Source organism: Nannospalax galili, unplaced genomic scaffold, assembly GCF_000622305.1.
Source record: "Nannospalax galili isolate Female #2095 unplaced genomic scaffold, S.galili_v1.0 scaffold1154, whole genome shotgun sequence".
Lineage (NCBI taxonomy): Eukaryota > Metazoa > Chordata > Mammalia > Rodentia > Spalacidae > Nannospalax > Nannospalax galili.
The window spans coordinates 103,126-117,815 of NW_008335437.1; the positions used below are offsets into that span (position 1 = coordinate 103,126).

General features: G+C 42.2%; 1 protein-coding gene across 4 annotated transcripts in view; it reads left to right on the top strand.

Moving 5' to 3' along the window:
- Nucleotides 1-14,690, top strand: part of Tenm2 (teneurin transmembrane protein 2) — a 307,755-nt gene that overhangs the window by 28,235 nt on the left and 264,830 nt on the right. For all 4 annotated transcript variants that reach the window (XM_029562084.1, XM_029562085.1, XM_029562086.1 and 1 more), the window contains exon 3: nucleotides 8,148-8,386. In XM_029562084.1, the coding sequence (XP_029417944.1) occupies nucleotides 8,148-8,386 (239 nt within the window). The remainder of the gene's footprint in view (nucleotides 1-8,147; nucleotides 8,387-14,690) is intronic.

A 14,690-nucleotide genomic window follows, 5' to 3' on the forward strand; every position in this document is an offset into this window, starting at 1 on the left:
CTTCAAAGGGCATGGCAGGCCGGATGAGATTGAGGAAAGCCTGCTTCCCATTGCACACCCGGCTTCCCTCACTGAGCGCCACGCCCCTCTTCCTCCTGCGCTTGCCTTTATCCGTTGACTGGCTTTTTTTCAAATTTCAGCCTCTGCCTGGGAGATATTAAAAATATGTTGGGGATTAATGAGCTGTATATCAATATTTTCATCTGCTTCTCTGAATAGCCATAGTTTATTTACTGGGGAGGTCAATTTTCTCAGTAGAACAACAGTTGATACCTGTCCTGCCTGATAACCAGAGCTGGTTTTGGGCATGTGGCACATTGAGACCTTTCAAGGCTTTTGCTGTGATTCTAGAAGACTGTTCGCTGCAGTAGGTTTCAGCTATACCGGTCGTCATTAGTTGTCCTGGCTAGCTGAATGGTGCACTGTGATGAAATAGCAGGAGACAGAGGGAGAGAGAAAAGAAGAGAGAGAGAAGGAAACAGAGAAAGAAACCTGACCTTTGGAGCTGCTGCAGTCCAGTTATTTGTGTAATACATTTCTGTTTCTCAGCCCCACTGGGATTCCCCAAGGAATAAAGCCAAACCCACGGGAAATTGGGGCGGGGGGATGATGTCTCCAAGGACCCCACTGATTTGTTGTCTGCTGGAAAATGCTCCTTGGTGTTAAAGGATTTTATGTGTTTATTTGTTTCTTGCTGTGGTCAAGTTTGAGGTTAATGACAGAGTTTTCTTGTGATTGATCAGGAGAGGGGAAAAAAAAATGAATGTTAAGAAATCCCTTGTTGGGTTCTCAAATCTGCAGCCTCCAGTTCTCGAAACTTCCACTGTAGATTAGTCAAGCTCTCTGTGCATCATAGGAGTAAAATAAAAATTCACCGCTTTCTAAATTGGCAGGGCTCTTCTTGCATGGAGACCAGGCCTGGATTTTCATTTGTTAGATTTCATTTTTAAATCTCTCATGGTTGTTTAATCAGAAAAAAAAAAAAAAAAAAAAGTGTGCCCTTAATTTTCTAAGCCAATTTGAAGCAGAAGGCTGGTTTACCCAGATTCTGCCTCAAATCCACATCTTTGCTGTCATGTAAAGTGCCTGGAAGAATGGCTATTAGGTATGCTCACTCAGCTTTTATTAAATGGTTTTGTTTTCACTTGAGGGGAAGTGATGACAGTTACCAAAAGATGGATAGTTTCAAGTGAAGCAATGATCACTGTATTCTTAGGAAATCACTAAGACTCAGGATTCAGAGCTGAGCACAGAGGGACTGTCCCCTCTTAGCAGTCCTATTCCATTCTTGGTGCACCCTCCCCCCGCCCCCACGCACACCTTTGTTCCACAGGCTGCAGGTGCTGAAATTCCCGCCCCGGTTCCCACATGGAGAGGAAGGAAAAGAAGCATGCAAGCTCCTCTTTTATTTTTCCTAAGGCATCAAGGACTGGTTTTCTCTATCTCTTGAAGTGTTAGCAAACTCCAAGGACGGCACTTTGGGGGCCCCTCATTTGCCTTTCCTTTCTGAGGCACAAGTGGGCAATTCTGAGAGCAATTGAGTTGTGCTTGAAAAATGTCAAGTGCATTTGGAAACTACACATTTTTGCTGACGCCTAGAGTCCTGGGCTGAGCTGCTTCCATGACCAACCACTGAGAAGAAGTTCAACTGGGGCATCAGAAATGATTCCTCACAGCACACTGAGCAGGCTCCTAGGGGGGAAAGCAACACTAATAGCAGCGTCAGGGAGAAGTCCGAAGTCTCTAAGCCTTCTTGGGCCTCCCCACGACCACGTGACCACACCATTATCTTGTAGATCTTGCTTCTTTTTATTGTGTTTCACTTAATTTTATGTTTTTACTAATCGAAGTTTGCATTTTTTTCAACTTTTTTTGGAATATTTCCAAATACACAGAAAACTTTAGAAGAATAACCAATGATTCCAGCAATTGCTGTCATTGGGTCACATTCGCCTCGTCTGTCTATAGAGAGCAAGACAGATACCAGTCTTACTGGGGAATCATTTAAAAGTAAGTTGTAGATTTCATGACACTTTGCCCAAAAGGCATCTGCATTCAAAACTCATATTTTAAACAATAGACCTATTCACAATCTGGTGCCTTCTCTGTCAGTCAGACACATTTGGAAGGTGTAAACAAGGTTAGAGTTTCTTCAGATTTAATGTGCTTTAAAATCACCTGGGGAGCTTATGAACTGAGACACAGCCAGACCTCTTCCCCAGGCAGGAGAAAACACAAGAATTTGTACTTTTATTTTTTTAAAGAGCACTCAGATAATGCTAACACAAGTATTTGAGGAACAAAATCTGAAGATCATTTCTATTCTTCATGGTTTACCTTTTTTATTAATTATCTAGTTTAGCATATAAAGTAATAGGTTTTATTATGAAGACTATCATTTTTCTTTTTTTTTCTTGCCAAACTTTATCTTCTAAAGATTCATATCTCTAGGGTATGAATGTATTGCATGAGAAACAGGATTCTACAAACCCTTGGTGGTTTTGTTTAGTATTTTAAACACCAGAAACTAAAAGGAAAGGAGGTAATAAGTAAATGGTTCCGTTTAGCTGTGATGTCAGAGACAGCCCAGCGCCAATAAGTAGTCTTTTAAGCACAGTATGCAGGCATGTTGCAGTCTCCCAACGTTGACTGGTCCTGTGTTCAGTGGGAGATCTGGCCTTGTGTGTAGAAAAACAGATGCTTGCCTGTGTATACATAGGCAAACATGTAAACCTATTCTAAAACTGGATATCAACATGGAAAAAAGGAGCCTTAATTTTAAAACATAAAATGTCCACACTCCTTTTTAAGAGAATTCGATATTTTGACCTTGGTGAAGATTGGGGGTCATTGTTTAACAAAGATTTTCTGTGTGCTCACTGTGGGGCAGGCTGTTTTCCAAATGTTAGGTCATATTAAACAAATAAGGCAAATGCCTCATTATTTTAAACATTGTAGAGATTTAGCTCCAATGGTGGAGACAGACAATAAATGATACACAAGCATATACATACATATAATGAAGAAAATAAGGGCAGCAAAGGTGGTAAAAGAGTAACAAAGAGTGAAGGGAGGGGAGAGCTCTAAGAGAGTTATATGAAAGTTGAATGACATGCACAAACCCTATACAGATATTTCCAGGCAGATAGGATTAACAAGGTGATGATTCTTCTGGTTGGATTTCTGTTTCTGTGATTAAACACCATGTCCAAAAGTAACTTAGGGGAGGAAAGGGCTCATTTTGATTTACACTTCCATGTTGAAGTCCATCAATGAGGGACGTCAAGGCAGGAACTCAGGCAAGAACTGAAGCAGAAAACATGGAGGAATGCCCCTTGCTAGCTTATGCTCAGTTCAGCTAGCTTTCTTGTACAGCCCAAACCCACCTGCCTAGGGATGGTACCACCCCCAGTGGGCTAGGCCCTCTCATGTCAATCATCAGTGAAGACACTTTCTTATAGACATGGCCAGAGGACAGTCCGATGAAGGAAATTCTTCCATCGATGTTCCTTCCTCCTACATGACTCTTAGATGTGTCAACTTGACATTAAAAGCTAACCAGGACAAAATGGCCAAAGTGTAAAGAATAAGAGTCTGCAGAGTGTGGGTCCCTGGACAGGACTCCTATATTAAACTCCACCCACCCAGGGCTCAGGGACCACTGCAGAAGAGGGGGCAGAAAGATTGTAAGAGCCAAAGGAGGTGCATGACCAAATGGAAACAGTCTTACAGGCTCCTGAGACCTTGCTCACATGAATCTACAGCAATGGTGTCAACATGCACAAGACCCATGCAAACTCAAGCAGACAAAAACCCAGCATAGAACTGGGGAAATGGGCAAGAGGCCCCAAACTTGCTGAAGAACTATTGGCAGCTGATCACTGCTGGGAGAGGGAGAGCTGATCTTCTTTAAGGGCGTGAGGGACTCTAGATAGGCTGACTAAACACTTGCACTGAGGGACATCTGGGGACAGTAACTTGACTCAATAGACCTAAACATAAATGACAGAATGCATGAAATCCAGTGGGGGGGAGTGGGGGGTGCAGATGGGAGAGGGGGTATAAAGATGATTAAGATGTTTTGAATGAATACACAAAAATTCAATAAAAAATAATAATAAATGAAATATTTTATGAAAAATAAATCCAACTTAATCTTAACCTTTATCCTAAACCATCTTATTACTCTTATGTGACTAAAAAGTTTCTATTTTGATTTATTTATTCTGTTCACAACTGTGACTGATGTCCAGACACTAAGGTTTAGATTCTGGACATTCCAAGAATAGAATCTACCATTGCTAAGTGATCAGGAGATTGTGTCCTGGTTGCGGAGGACTTGTTAAACAGTACACATGGGGGACTGGAGCTATGGCTCAACAGTTAAGAGCACTGACTGCTCTTGCAGAGGACCCAGGTTTGATTCCCAGCACACCCACTTGGCAGCCAACAACCATCTGTCCATAACTTTAGTTCCAAAGAATCTAACACCCTCTTCTGACCTATGTGGGCATTGCATAACACGGGTACACTTACACACATGCAGGCAATACAGTCATACACATAAAATAAAAATAAGTAAAATAAAAAGTACACACGGTAGACATAACCCCCAAGTATATGAATAGACTCATGAATGCACAAAGTGATGGAATGTTGAAATTAGTTTCCCAGGTAGGTGTTTAGAAGGTAAAGAAGAGCTGGGTAGGATAGGTTATGTAAGAAAGACTAGGAAGTCATTCAAAGGAGATTTAAAGCCTGGAGAGATATTTCAGTAAGAATATTTGCAAGCTTGAGGACCTGAGTTTTGTTCCCCAGAACCCAAACATGAAAAAAGCCAAACATGATCATACGTATACACACCTATATTTCCAGAGCTGCCAGAATGTCAGAAAACTGACATTCTCACACACATAAATGCATGTATGTATGCCACACACAAATAGACTATACACATATACCATTTCTCTCTCTTCTCTCTCTCTCTTTCCCTCTCTCTCTCATAAGCATTTGTCATGTCCTTTTCAAGGCATGGTGGCACGAACCATACTATCACAGGTACTTCTTGTGTGGGTTTCTTTTGGTACAGACTGAAGAGTCTGAGTCTGGTACATGGGAGCTGGAAACGCACAACCATAAAAGTCAGATCATGACTGTAGAAGCCTGGCCCCACATTTAAGTAGGTTGTCCTCTTTTAGGTACTGGTGGATGTTTAGGGGTTTGCAAGCCAAGACATAGTAACACTTGTAGCGTGGGAAAAAGAAAGCAGGAGAAGTTAAGGGCAGAGTTAGTAGAAGCAATTTCCAGAAAGACATTGATGAGATTCTTTAACCTATCATACATGAGATTAGAAAACAGAAGGAGGTAAAAATGACTATAGTTCTTAGGTACCAGTAAAAATAGGCCAGTGAAGGAACACAGTCTGAGTCTGGTTCTGCAGTGGAATATGAAAGATGAGATGTCTGACACACAGTAGATGTGGGTCTGCAGCTCAGGAACTGCAGATCCACCTAGAGATGCAGGCCTGTCTGTGGTGACTGAAGTCATGAGAACTGTCAGGATGCTGAGGAGAGCTGGGACTCGTATGTTTTTTGAAAACTCATTAGCATCTCCTTACTCATGGAGAGTCATCCGAGAAATAAACGTTGCGATCCTGTATCAAGTTCCAAACTTTTTCTGTTCCATCTTGTTTCCTGCTAGGTTGTGCTTGCACTGTGTTATGAGGCAGTGGGGCTAATACTTAGTGGTGGAAAAGTTCTTGTGGTGTGTGTTCCACATTGTCAAGCTTTAAATTAAAGGCTTCATTTTGCACTCTTTGTGTTGCTCTGAGAAAATTCCTTAATCAAAGCTCCTCCTAAGAGTGAGAATCTACCATGGAAAGCACTTGGCTTTTCAAATGATCTTGGATGATTGATGTAGCAACCACTCCTGCAGTACCCAGGCTCTTATTGCTCCATTGTATAGATGAAGAGATGATGAATCTCAAGTCATTGGTAGAGTTGGGTTACTAATGCAAGCTACCTTGTCTGTGAAGAACACTGCCAGGATGCAACCCAGGTCTGTCTTGCTCCAAAATGCTGCTTTAAACATCACCCCTTTGGCCTCTTCTTTAAAAGACTCTTAATTCACCCCGTTAAAAATGAGCTATTAGGGCCAACGAGTTGGCCCAGTGAGTAAAGGTGCTTGCTGCTAGGCCAGAAAACCTGAGTTCAATAGCAGGACCCACATAGTGGAAGGAGAGAACGGACTCCCGAAAATTGTCCTCTGACCTCACACACATGCCATGGCACACCACACACACACACACACACACACACACACACACACACAAGTATCACTAACAAAGACAGTTAAGTAAATGGAGTTCCTTCCTCCAAAATTCCCAATCTATGTTGAGTCAATCCCCTCACCCAGCTGTTAAATTCCATAGTATTTTCAAACTTTTTTTTAAAAGTTATTGGTCAAGGAATCCCAAGCCTTATTTACATAATCAAGTGTGTAGGCTTTTTCAGATCATTAAACATTCTTACAGTACAAATAGAGCATGTCAGTTGTTTACTTGCCTGTTAGTCACCCTAACTCTTTTGCTAATCAGACATACTTTCTGTCCTGATTCTCAATCACATCAGATTTGCTTAATCTATGTAAAGGATCTAAATACTTTTAAGGTTTTTTTCTGGATGAAGCCAAGATACAAGTATTTATAGTGACAGTGATCCTCAGCATGGTAGCATGGCCAAGTGGTTTAAGGTGCTGGATTAAGATAGTGACCTTGCCTCCCAATACCCCTGGGAAAGCCTGGTAGCCCCCAGTTGAAAGGGCAGCATGGCGTAGAAGGTCTAGTTAGAATTCTTAGAAAATAAATGAGCTAGGCAACCACAGCTTGAGTCTCGTATCCCTACTCGCTAGCCTCAGAATTTTCATCTTCAGGGTTTTCATCTGTAAAACTGAGACAGTTTCATTGTCCACATGAAGAGGCTAATGTGAGGTAGTTGCAAGCGAAACACACAACATGGTGAAAAGATGGACATAAACAATAAATAGAATTACAGCTACTAAGAATGTGAAGAGAGAGGATATACCTGTGTTAACATTTTGACATTTTGAATTGCAACAGATACACCTTCAAAATATGAGACGACTCCATTCATTCATTCGTGTGTTCATTCATTCACTTAAGTCTCCCTTGCATGTTGAGTTCTGAGTTGGGGACTGGAAATGTGAGGCTGAATTAGGTATAGAATGAAACACAACCCCTGGCCTTGAGCTGCTTAGATTCCAGAATCTACCCAACCATGTGTACTTTCAGTTCCTGGATATGTTGTTTTAAACAAGATGGAGCCAGTCATGTTTGAAAGCTTACCTATGCCATCTATATGAAAGAAAATACTGTATTGTCAGAGAATTGATGCTCTTTGAAGTGTCTTTGGAATGACCATCATCTGACTCCTGAGGAGTCACGTGCCCTCTTATACTACATGTTCTGTTATATAGTTGTCACAAGGACACCATGGTCAGTTGATGGGCAAAGATGTTTTCAAAGAAATAACTATGATCACAAGACCTGGGGTGCAATCTGAACAGGAAACAGTAAAGAAAGATGAAAACATAGACTTGAAATCAAAAGAGGAAGTCTGGGGTAATATTTCACACACAGATTTTATCAAAAGACAGAATTCTGCATTTAAATCCTTAATTGGTTACTTGACTTTTCCAAATCTGATATCTCAGATCTAAATTAGGGATATTATAGCATGTAGTTTGTGAATAGTGGTGACAACACATTTCAAGTGTCTTTCAATTGCACGTATTTAATATGTGATAATACTTAGCATCAGCATCATTGTCATCATTTATGAGTGAGTGACAGTAATTCACTTTTTATATTTGCTCTGAACACTTTGCAGGATTGTTCTGGAAGATAAAACCTAGATACACATGTGAAAGTACAAAATTGGGCATTCTTAGGGAATTAAGGTCCACTACCATCCAATGTCATTTTTGTCCTCTCTCCTCCCACAAGATAAGGTTAGTTAACCAACACTATATTACAACTGTGTGAATCAGAGTGGCAGGAAAACCAGCTACCCCTTCATTGGCACACTTCGGTCATGCTGACTCGCTGACTCGTTTACTCTTCCTTATAGGCACTTCCTCTTCAAGACGTCCTCCGGAAGCACACCCTTGTTCAGTAGCTCTTCTCCAGGGTACCCTTTGACCTCAGGAACTGTTTATACACCACCACCCCGCCTGCTGCCCCGGAATACATTCTCCAGGAAGGCCTTCAAGCTGAAGAAGCCCTCCAAATACTGCAGCTGGAAATGCGCCGCCCTGTCGGCCATCGCCGCAGCCCTCCTCTTGGCCATTTTGCTGGCATATTTTATAGGTAAGACAAGGCAGCCTTGTTCACCATCCTGCTGGTGAGAAGGTGGGGGAGAGGCCACGGACTTGTAAATTAGAGACCTCTGTCGCCTGTATAATTTCTTGTTGGCTCCTAAAAAACATAATAATGAGTGATGGATGGGAGTGATTTTTCCCTCCTGAAATCCATTCCAATCTGATGACTTCAGACTCTAAATGGCATTTGTCAGAGGTGAAATTAAGCATCCTCACTCTATCTTTTTAGAGATGAGCTGAGGATCGTCCTTCCTGCAAATTCATGGTAGCCTTCTGGACTTCTCTATCATTGGAGTTTAACCCAGTCCAATGCCCCGATCTTTATGCAACATTAGTTTACTGTAGGCAGAAACTCAAGAGAAGAAAAATAGGGATTATTATGCACAGAACATCTCGACTAGGGGGAAAGCCAAACTAGCTAGCTTATTTTCAGAGCTGTGGAACAAAAATGGGATTGAGAGACTAGAGCCTCCAACCAGGTCTTTGTATGGAATCAAATCCCTCAAACACGGTTGACCTCACCCATATTCCTTCCTTTGTTTCTGTCTGCTTAACCTCACCTCACAGCTTACTGTGTGCTGCTGAACTGGAGTCAGGTTCACATCTCACCGCAGCTGTGTTCCCCGTGACTTAGTGTGTGACCTAGGGGGGCAAGTTGGTAAAATTGCTCGAGCAACCTTCTTTCCCATGCCATGGATGTTGATTTGCATCCATGGGGTAGAGCCATGTAACTATGGAAAGCAGCAGGTGCTGGGAGCTCAGAGGCAGGGTGCCACATGCATATACGCATCCTGGGCTGGACACAAAGCCTGCTCACAGCTCCTGGCCCTGATAAAGAGCCCCATTTGCTGCTGCTCTGTCAGCTTAAGCTTGCCAATGGCAGATCTCCTGGCCCAGGCAGAGGCCATGGTGATGTTTGTTAAAGTTTATTTGAAACACTTGATGGTTCTGGCTTGGTTTTAGGGCAGTTATGACAGATCTCCCCGGTTTGGCTGTGCCATGTTGCAAAGCAAACCTATAAAACACCAGCTAAAAGAGGCTGGCTCCAAAACAGTTCCCAACATGTATGCGAAAACTCCTCCCATTTAGGAAAAAAAAAGGACGGACAAGTCAATGCAGACACTGACCAGGGTAGCCTTGCTTCTCCCAATATAAGCCCTCCCTTCTTGCTCAGCAGTGGGGTTCCTCTTCTTCCTTAATCCCTATACAGCCAATGTGATGCCTGCCAGAGAAGAGGCAGGTCCAGAACTTCTCAGGGCATTTGACCTACTCTTACCTGATGGCAGAGGAGTGTAATGGTACCCAGAAATTTGGGGCCTTGCCCAAGCCAGACCAGTACAATCCAAAAGTCAATGTATGATCTTCATTCTCTTCCACAGTATAGTTATACTTATCGTAATATGGAAAATAAGCATCTATATAATCCCTTATCCATTGCATTTCTGAGAAATGTACCCCCAAAACAAGAATACTGACACTCAAGGGAAAGAAAATGAGCCAGATTCCTCTTGGGCTTTGCAAAAGCTTTGCACTATAACCCCCAGCTATAAGTAGGAACTGAGGCCTGATATCCAACATCCATGATTTCAAGTCACATCTGCTTCTCACTTGGCTCTTGATGAAGAATGCATCAAGAATTGGCTTGAGGGAGGGGGAGGGCACTTGTCCCTCCCCCAATCACCTGACTAGACCCTTTGTGTTATTAGAGGGAGTTTTGTGTGTTTCCCCAGGTAGCTGTTCAGGGGCTCGGTGGAAGCCAATTGAATGTGCCTTTAGGGTCTTTGCATGATTTGGCTTTATGTCAGAAACTTCAAAAAGGGTTCATGTGCTCACTTCTCAGGCTTAATGTTCTGCTGGGCCAGTGGGCACCATGGGGAGTCCAGATATAGAAATTGAGGCACTGCCTGCTTCTGCCAATGGTGTCCCCAGTGTGCCCCCTCCCCCCTTGCAGGACACAGATAGATGGCTAGTGCCTGATTTATTGAGCTTGATAGTTAAAATATAATGGCTTTCTGTAAGGGTGATTGTGTAAATGGGAAACCGTGTAGTAAGAGTTTCATGTTTTAAGCAGGTGTGTAACTTGTAAATCCTCAGTCTGGAGGCTACTGGAAGCTGGACCTGAGCATCTTAGGATGGTTTATTAGTTTAGAATTCATCATTTTCTATTATGTGTGTTTAAGGGAAGATTATGCTTTGACCCTGGAGTATTGAAAAATAGTTTATGGCTCAAAATGAGTGATGTAGCAGGCCAGTTTACCCAGCAATGATGGTGTAAAGGAGGAGCTGACTTTCACCTCCTCCTTAGAGATGACCACAGATCTGCAGGCAAGTGAGGGGTCAGGATCCCAAGTGCTGACATTGGCCCCAGAAATCCCTTTCTCCATGGAGAGCCATTACCTTTCTGAGTCTTGGCTTCCTAAGTACAGTGTAGGGGCATGATAGTTATTTATGTGCAGAAACTCTGAAGTACAGTGAGGATTAATTAATGTTTGTAAATCACTTTGAAGATGAAAAGCAGTATATTATTAATTACAAAGCTGCAGGGGCATAAACACTGCATTGCAAACACAGAAGAAAGTGTTGTAGGGAGCAAGCATTGATTGCAGCTACCTAAAACAAGCCATCGGGAAAGGACAGGGAAGCAACGGAAAATCCCAGGCCCCCCTGTTAAAGAGACTGGCACATTCAAGACCTCAGTCCATTCTCATTCACACATGACTCCCTGTTCCACTAGAACATGACAGGTCCTGAAATTGAAGCATCAGCCCCAGGACATTTATGGATAGACAGTGGGTGCAGGCCTGCCAGGCACTGTGACAAATAGGTCAAATTATCTTTCTTGCATGTTCAAACCCGTGGAGAGAAGCCTTTCTAGAAGTGAGCAATTTGGAATAGCTTAGCCCCAATGACAAGTTCTTCCATATATCCAAGCATGTGGGTAGGTGTAAAAGCAGAGTGCCAGCCCTGCCTTGCCTGACTCAGGGAAGATTCCCCCAGTTCCTTCTCATGCAACTGGGGTGAGAGAACTTTTATGATAGAGTCTTCCATCCAACCTCTCTGTGCCAAATCCTCCCAGTGTAAAAACACTCTGGAAGAAACTGCTCTGAAAAGTGGCATGAGCCACCATGAGACCACTTTGCATGTCACTCCGCCTCTGGCCCAAACAGCTCCTAGTTTAGGAGAACTTGGCAGGGAAAGACAAGTGAGCTGTTTTCTTGGGAGGGTGTCTTTCTCCCTTGGGTAGCTCAAGTCCTTTCATTACCTACAATGTCAGATGTTCTGTTTCCCTAGATTTTCAAATATTATAACCAATGGAGATTTTCTCAGATGCTTTATATAAATGTACTGTGTTTTCACCTTCATAATGTATGTGACAATAGCCAACTAGAACCTTCTCCCTGCTTCAAACTGGAAGCATTCCTGCTAAAAGAACTTTTATATAATTTTATATAATTACTCCATTCAAGTCATATGCCCAGTCAACAACATGTTCTGGAATAGAAAAGGAGATGGGTAGATTGCAGTCATTTGAGAGGCGCTGATACAAGGCCAAGAGATTCTAGTTGTATGCCTGGTTAATTGCAGAGTCAAGGTAAGGCCTTGGGTTTCCCTCAGTTCCTCAAGATTGCAGTGAGCCAGTTTCTCAATATTGTGTTAACCCTAAATGAATTCTTTTGTAGCATTAATCTACCTTACCCAGTTCTGGCCTTATTCATAAAGGATAGTGATGGGCTCCTGTCCTTCTAGAATCATCTCCTAACAGAGTGGGCATAACCCATACCAGCTCCCCCATCTTCTTCCCTGTCCTCTTGTTCCTCTCTTCCCCAGATACCTTCTATAATGGAGGTCAGCAAATGTGTCCTGTAAAGAGCCAGATGGTTCATAGTTTGGATTCTGCAGGACTCAGCCAGCACTACTCAAAGGCAGCCACAGGGAATGTGTCCACAAACTGCAATGGAACTTGAGTTTACTACCATTTTCATGTATCATGAAATACCATTCTTCATTTTATTTTTTCCCATTGAAAACAATTACCTCAGTCATGTGCCATACACAAACAAGTAGCAAACTAGACTTGGTCCAAAGGACATAGCTTGTTAACCCATTTGATTCCATTACTGCTCTTTTCCTAAGAACATCTTTTCAGGGAGAAACTTAGTTGCTTTCTGATTAGCTAAGAATCTAACCATATATCCACTGTCAAGAGAGCTCGTGGCCGCCACTTTCTGACTCAGGTATCTCAATTCATAATGAATAATCATGTCTGAATTTCTGGCCCCAATCAAAAAGTAAGCAAAGCAAGCAGCATTTCTGTTAAAAAACCATTCCACAGAATGAAAACTTCCACCCCCCAAATAATAGCTCCTAACTAGACTTCCTGAAACAGTGTTCCAACCCACAAATGGAGTAGAACCCTGGAGCGATGTGCTTACCCATTTTGTTATGTGTTCCCCTTGCCTGCCACCCTTGGTTACTCCCAGGTCCTCTGTAAATTCGTTAGATGTTTTTAAAAGTTACTCATTATCGAATGCCTTCTTTGTTGAGGTGTTCCTATAGGTCGTAACACTGTTGGGCCATCAAATGACATCATTGCCTTTTTGACAATGTTCTGACATGCCTACCCCACATCAAGGAAGGAAGATGCTTCCAACATGTGACTTTGCTGTTAAATCCAGAAAATCCTAAAAATTCTAAAATTAGAGTCCACACCACGTGACACAGAACTCAGTCTGCCATCCCTGAGTTACAAACCATACCTAACCCTTGCAGGCTTCTGTCGGGTTTCCCATGTGATCCAGAAGTGGGTAGAAGATCAGAGTATTTATGTCATCCTAAATTACTTTTTAGCTCTTCAGATCGCTGCCAAAACACACACACATATATATACACACACGTATGTGTATATACATATATTAAATAATATTAAATTATATATAATTTAATATATATACATATACACATAATTTATATACATAATATATAAATTTACTTAATAAATATACATATATGTAAATTTAATATAATATTAAAAAGTCACCTTGTCTTACTGCAGTAATTCCTGCCAAATATGAAATACTGTGTTTTAAGTAAGCTGCTCAGAGCTCTGTCTTCTGCCACTCTGACTTTGATCTGTGAAGAACGCGGGCCATCAACATGTCAGGATGTTAAAAGTGTGGTAATTTGGGGTGCTTTCAGTTTCTTTTGAAAACAATGAGAGATTATTTTCTATGGAAACTAAAAGCCTACCATGTGTTTAAAGTTGCTACACTTGAAAATTGATATGTTGAGACTCATACTGATGAATCCTGCATTTCTCGGTTGCTATTTTGTGTATTCTCGTCTCACTGAACAGAACAGGTTTGGGAAAAACACAAAGAAAATGACAAGAACCCGACACTTGCCTGGCATCCTTTCTGAGGGCGCAGTCTAGAAAAGATGCTGGTCCCCTCATTCGGACTTGCTGCTGTTGGGCTATCTGGAGAGATGGTGAGCCTAATCTCATGTGCAACTTCCAAATTGTGAATTTTCGTCCTCTTATCTAAATGGCAGCATGCTAGTGATTAAATCTGAGCAGTCCAGCAAATAGCATTTCCATCTAACTCCCTGGCCCCAAATGGTCCAAAAGAAAAAAGAGCTGCCCACAAATAAGTCAGGAGACCCAGTTAGGCGTTATCTATTCCAATGATAGTAGCAGACGGTTCATCTAATAGATATGCTAATGTGCTCTTAACCTGATAATAAAGTCCTGTCAGAGCTTACACACCTGTGAGTCTTTGGCAGTTGGATTGTCATTTCATAGCTGCACTCCTGATTTCAGAGGGCCTGTCAATTTACAGAAAGAAAATTAAGTCATTCATTAGCTAGGTCTCTATCACCCAGCAGTCACAAGGTAACATTTGTACCTTGTGTTTGACATTGAGCAAAAATGAGCTTGTCTGCTTCTGAAGGAGGTATGGCTTCTTTAAGGGCATATCTGTGCAACTTGGAGGGCCTGAGATGCTTCTGGGTGGTCAGTAGATAAGACAGGCTGCCTTGCTTTCCTTCTGAGATCCCTGTCTGACATCCAGGCAGTGGACCAATGCCAGGCCTTCCTGCCTCATGGAAAAGGCTAGGAATAAAAGTTAAGGAAGCAATTGTGGGCCCAGACCTCGTACAGCATATTAATGCAGAACTAGGGAGGAGGGAATACATCTGTAACTGTGTACCACAAGCACTGCAGGGAAACAATGCTGGCATCCCCTGCCAGCCCAAGGACATGTTGAATAACTGAATGTGGAGTGGTTGCTTCCCAT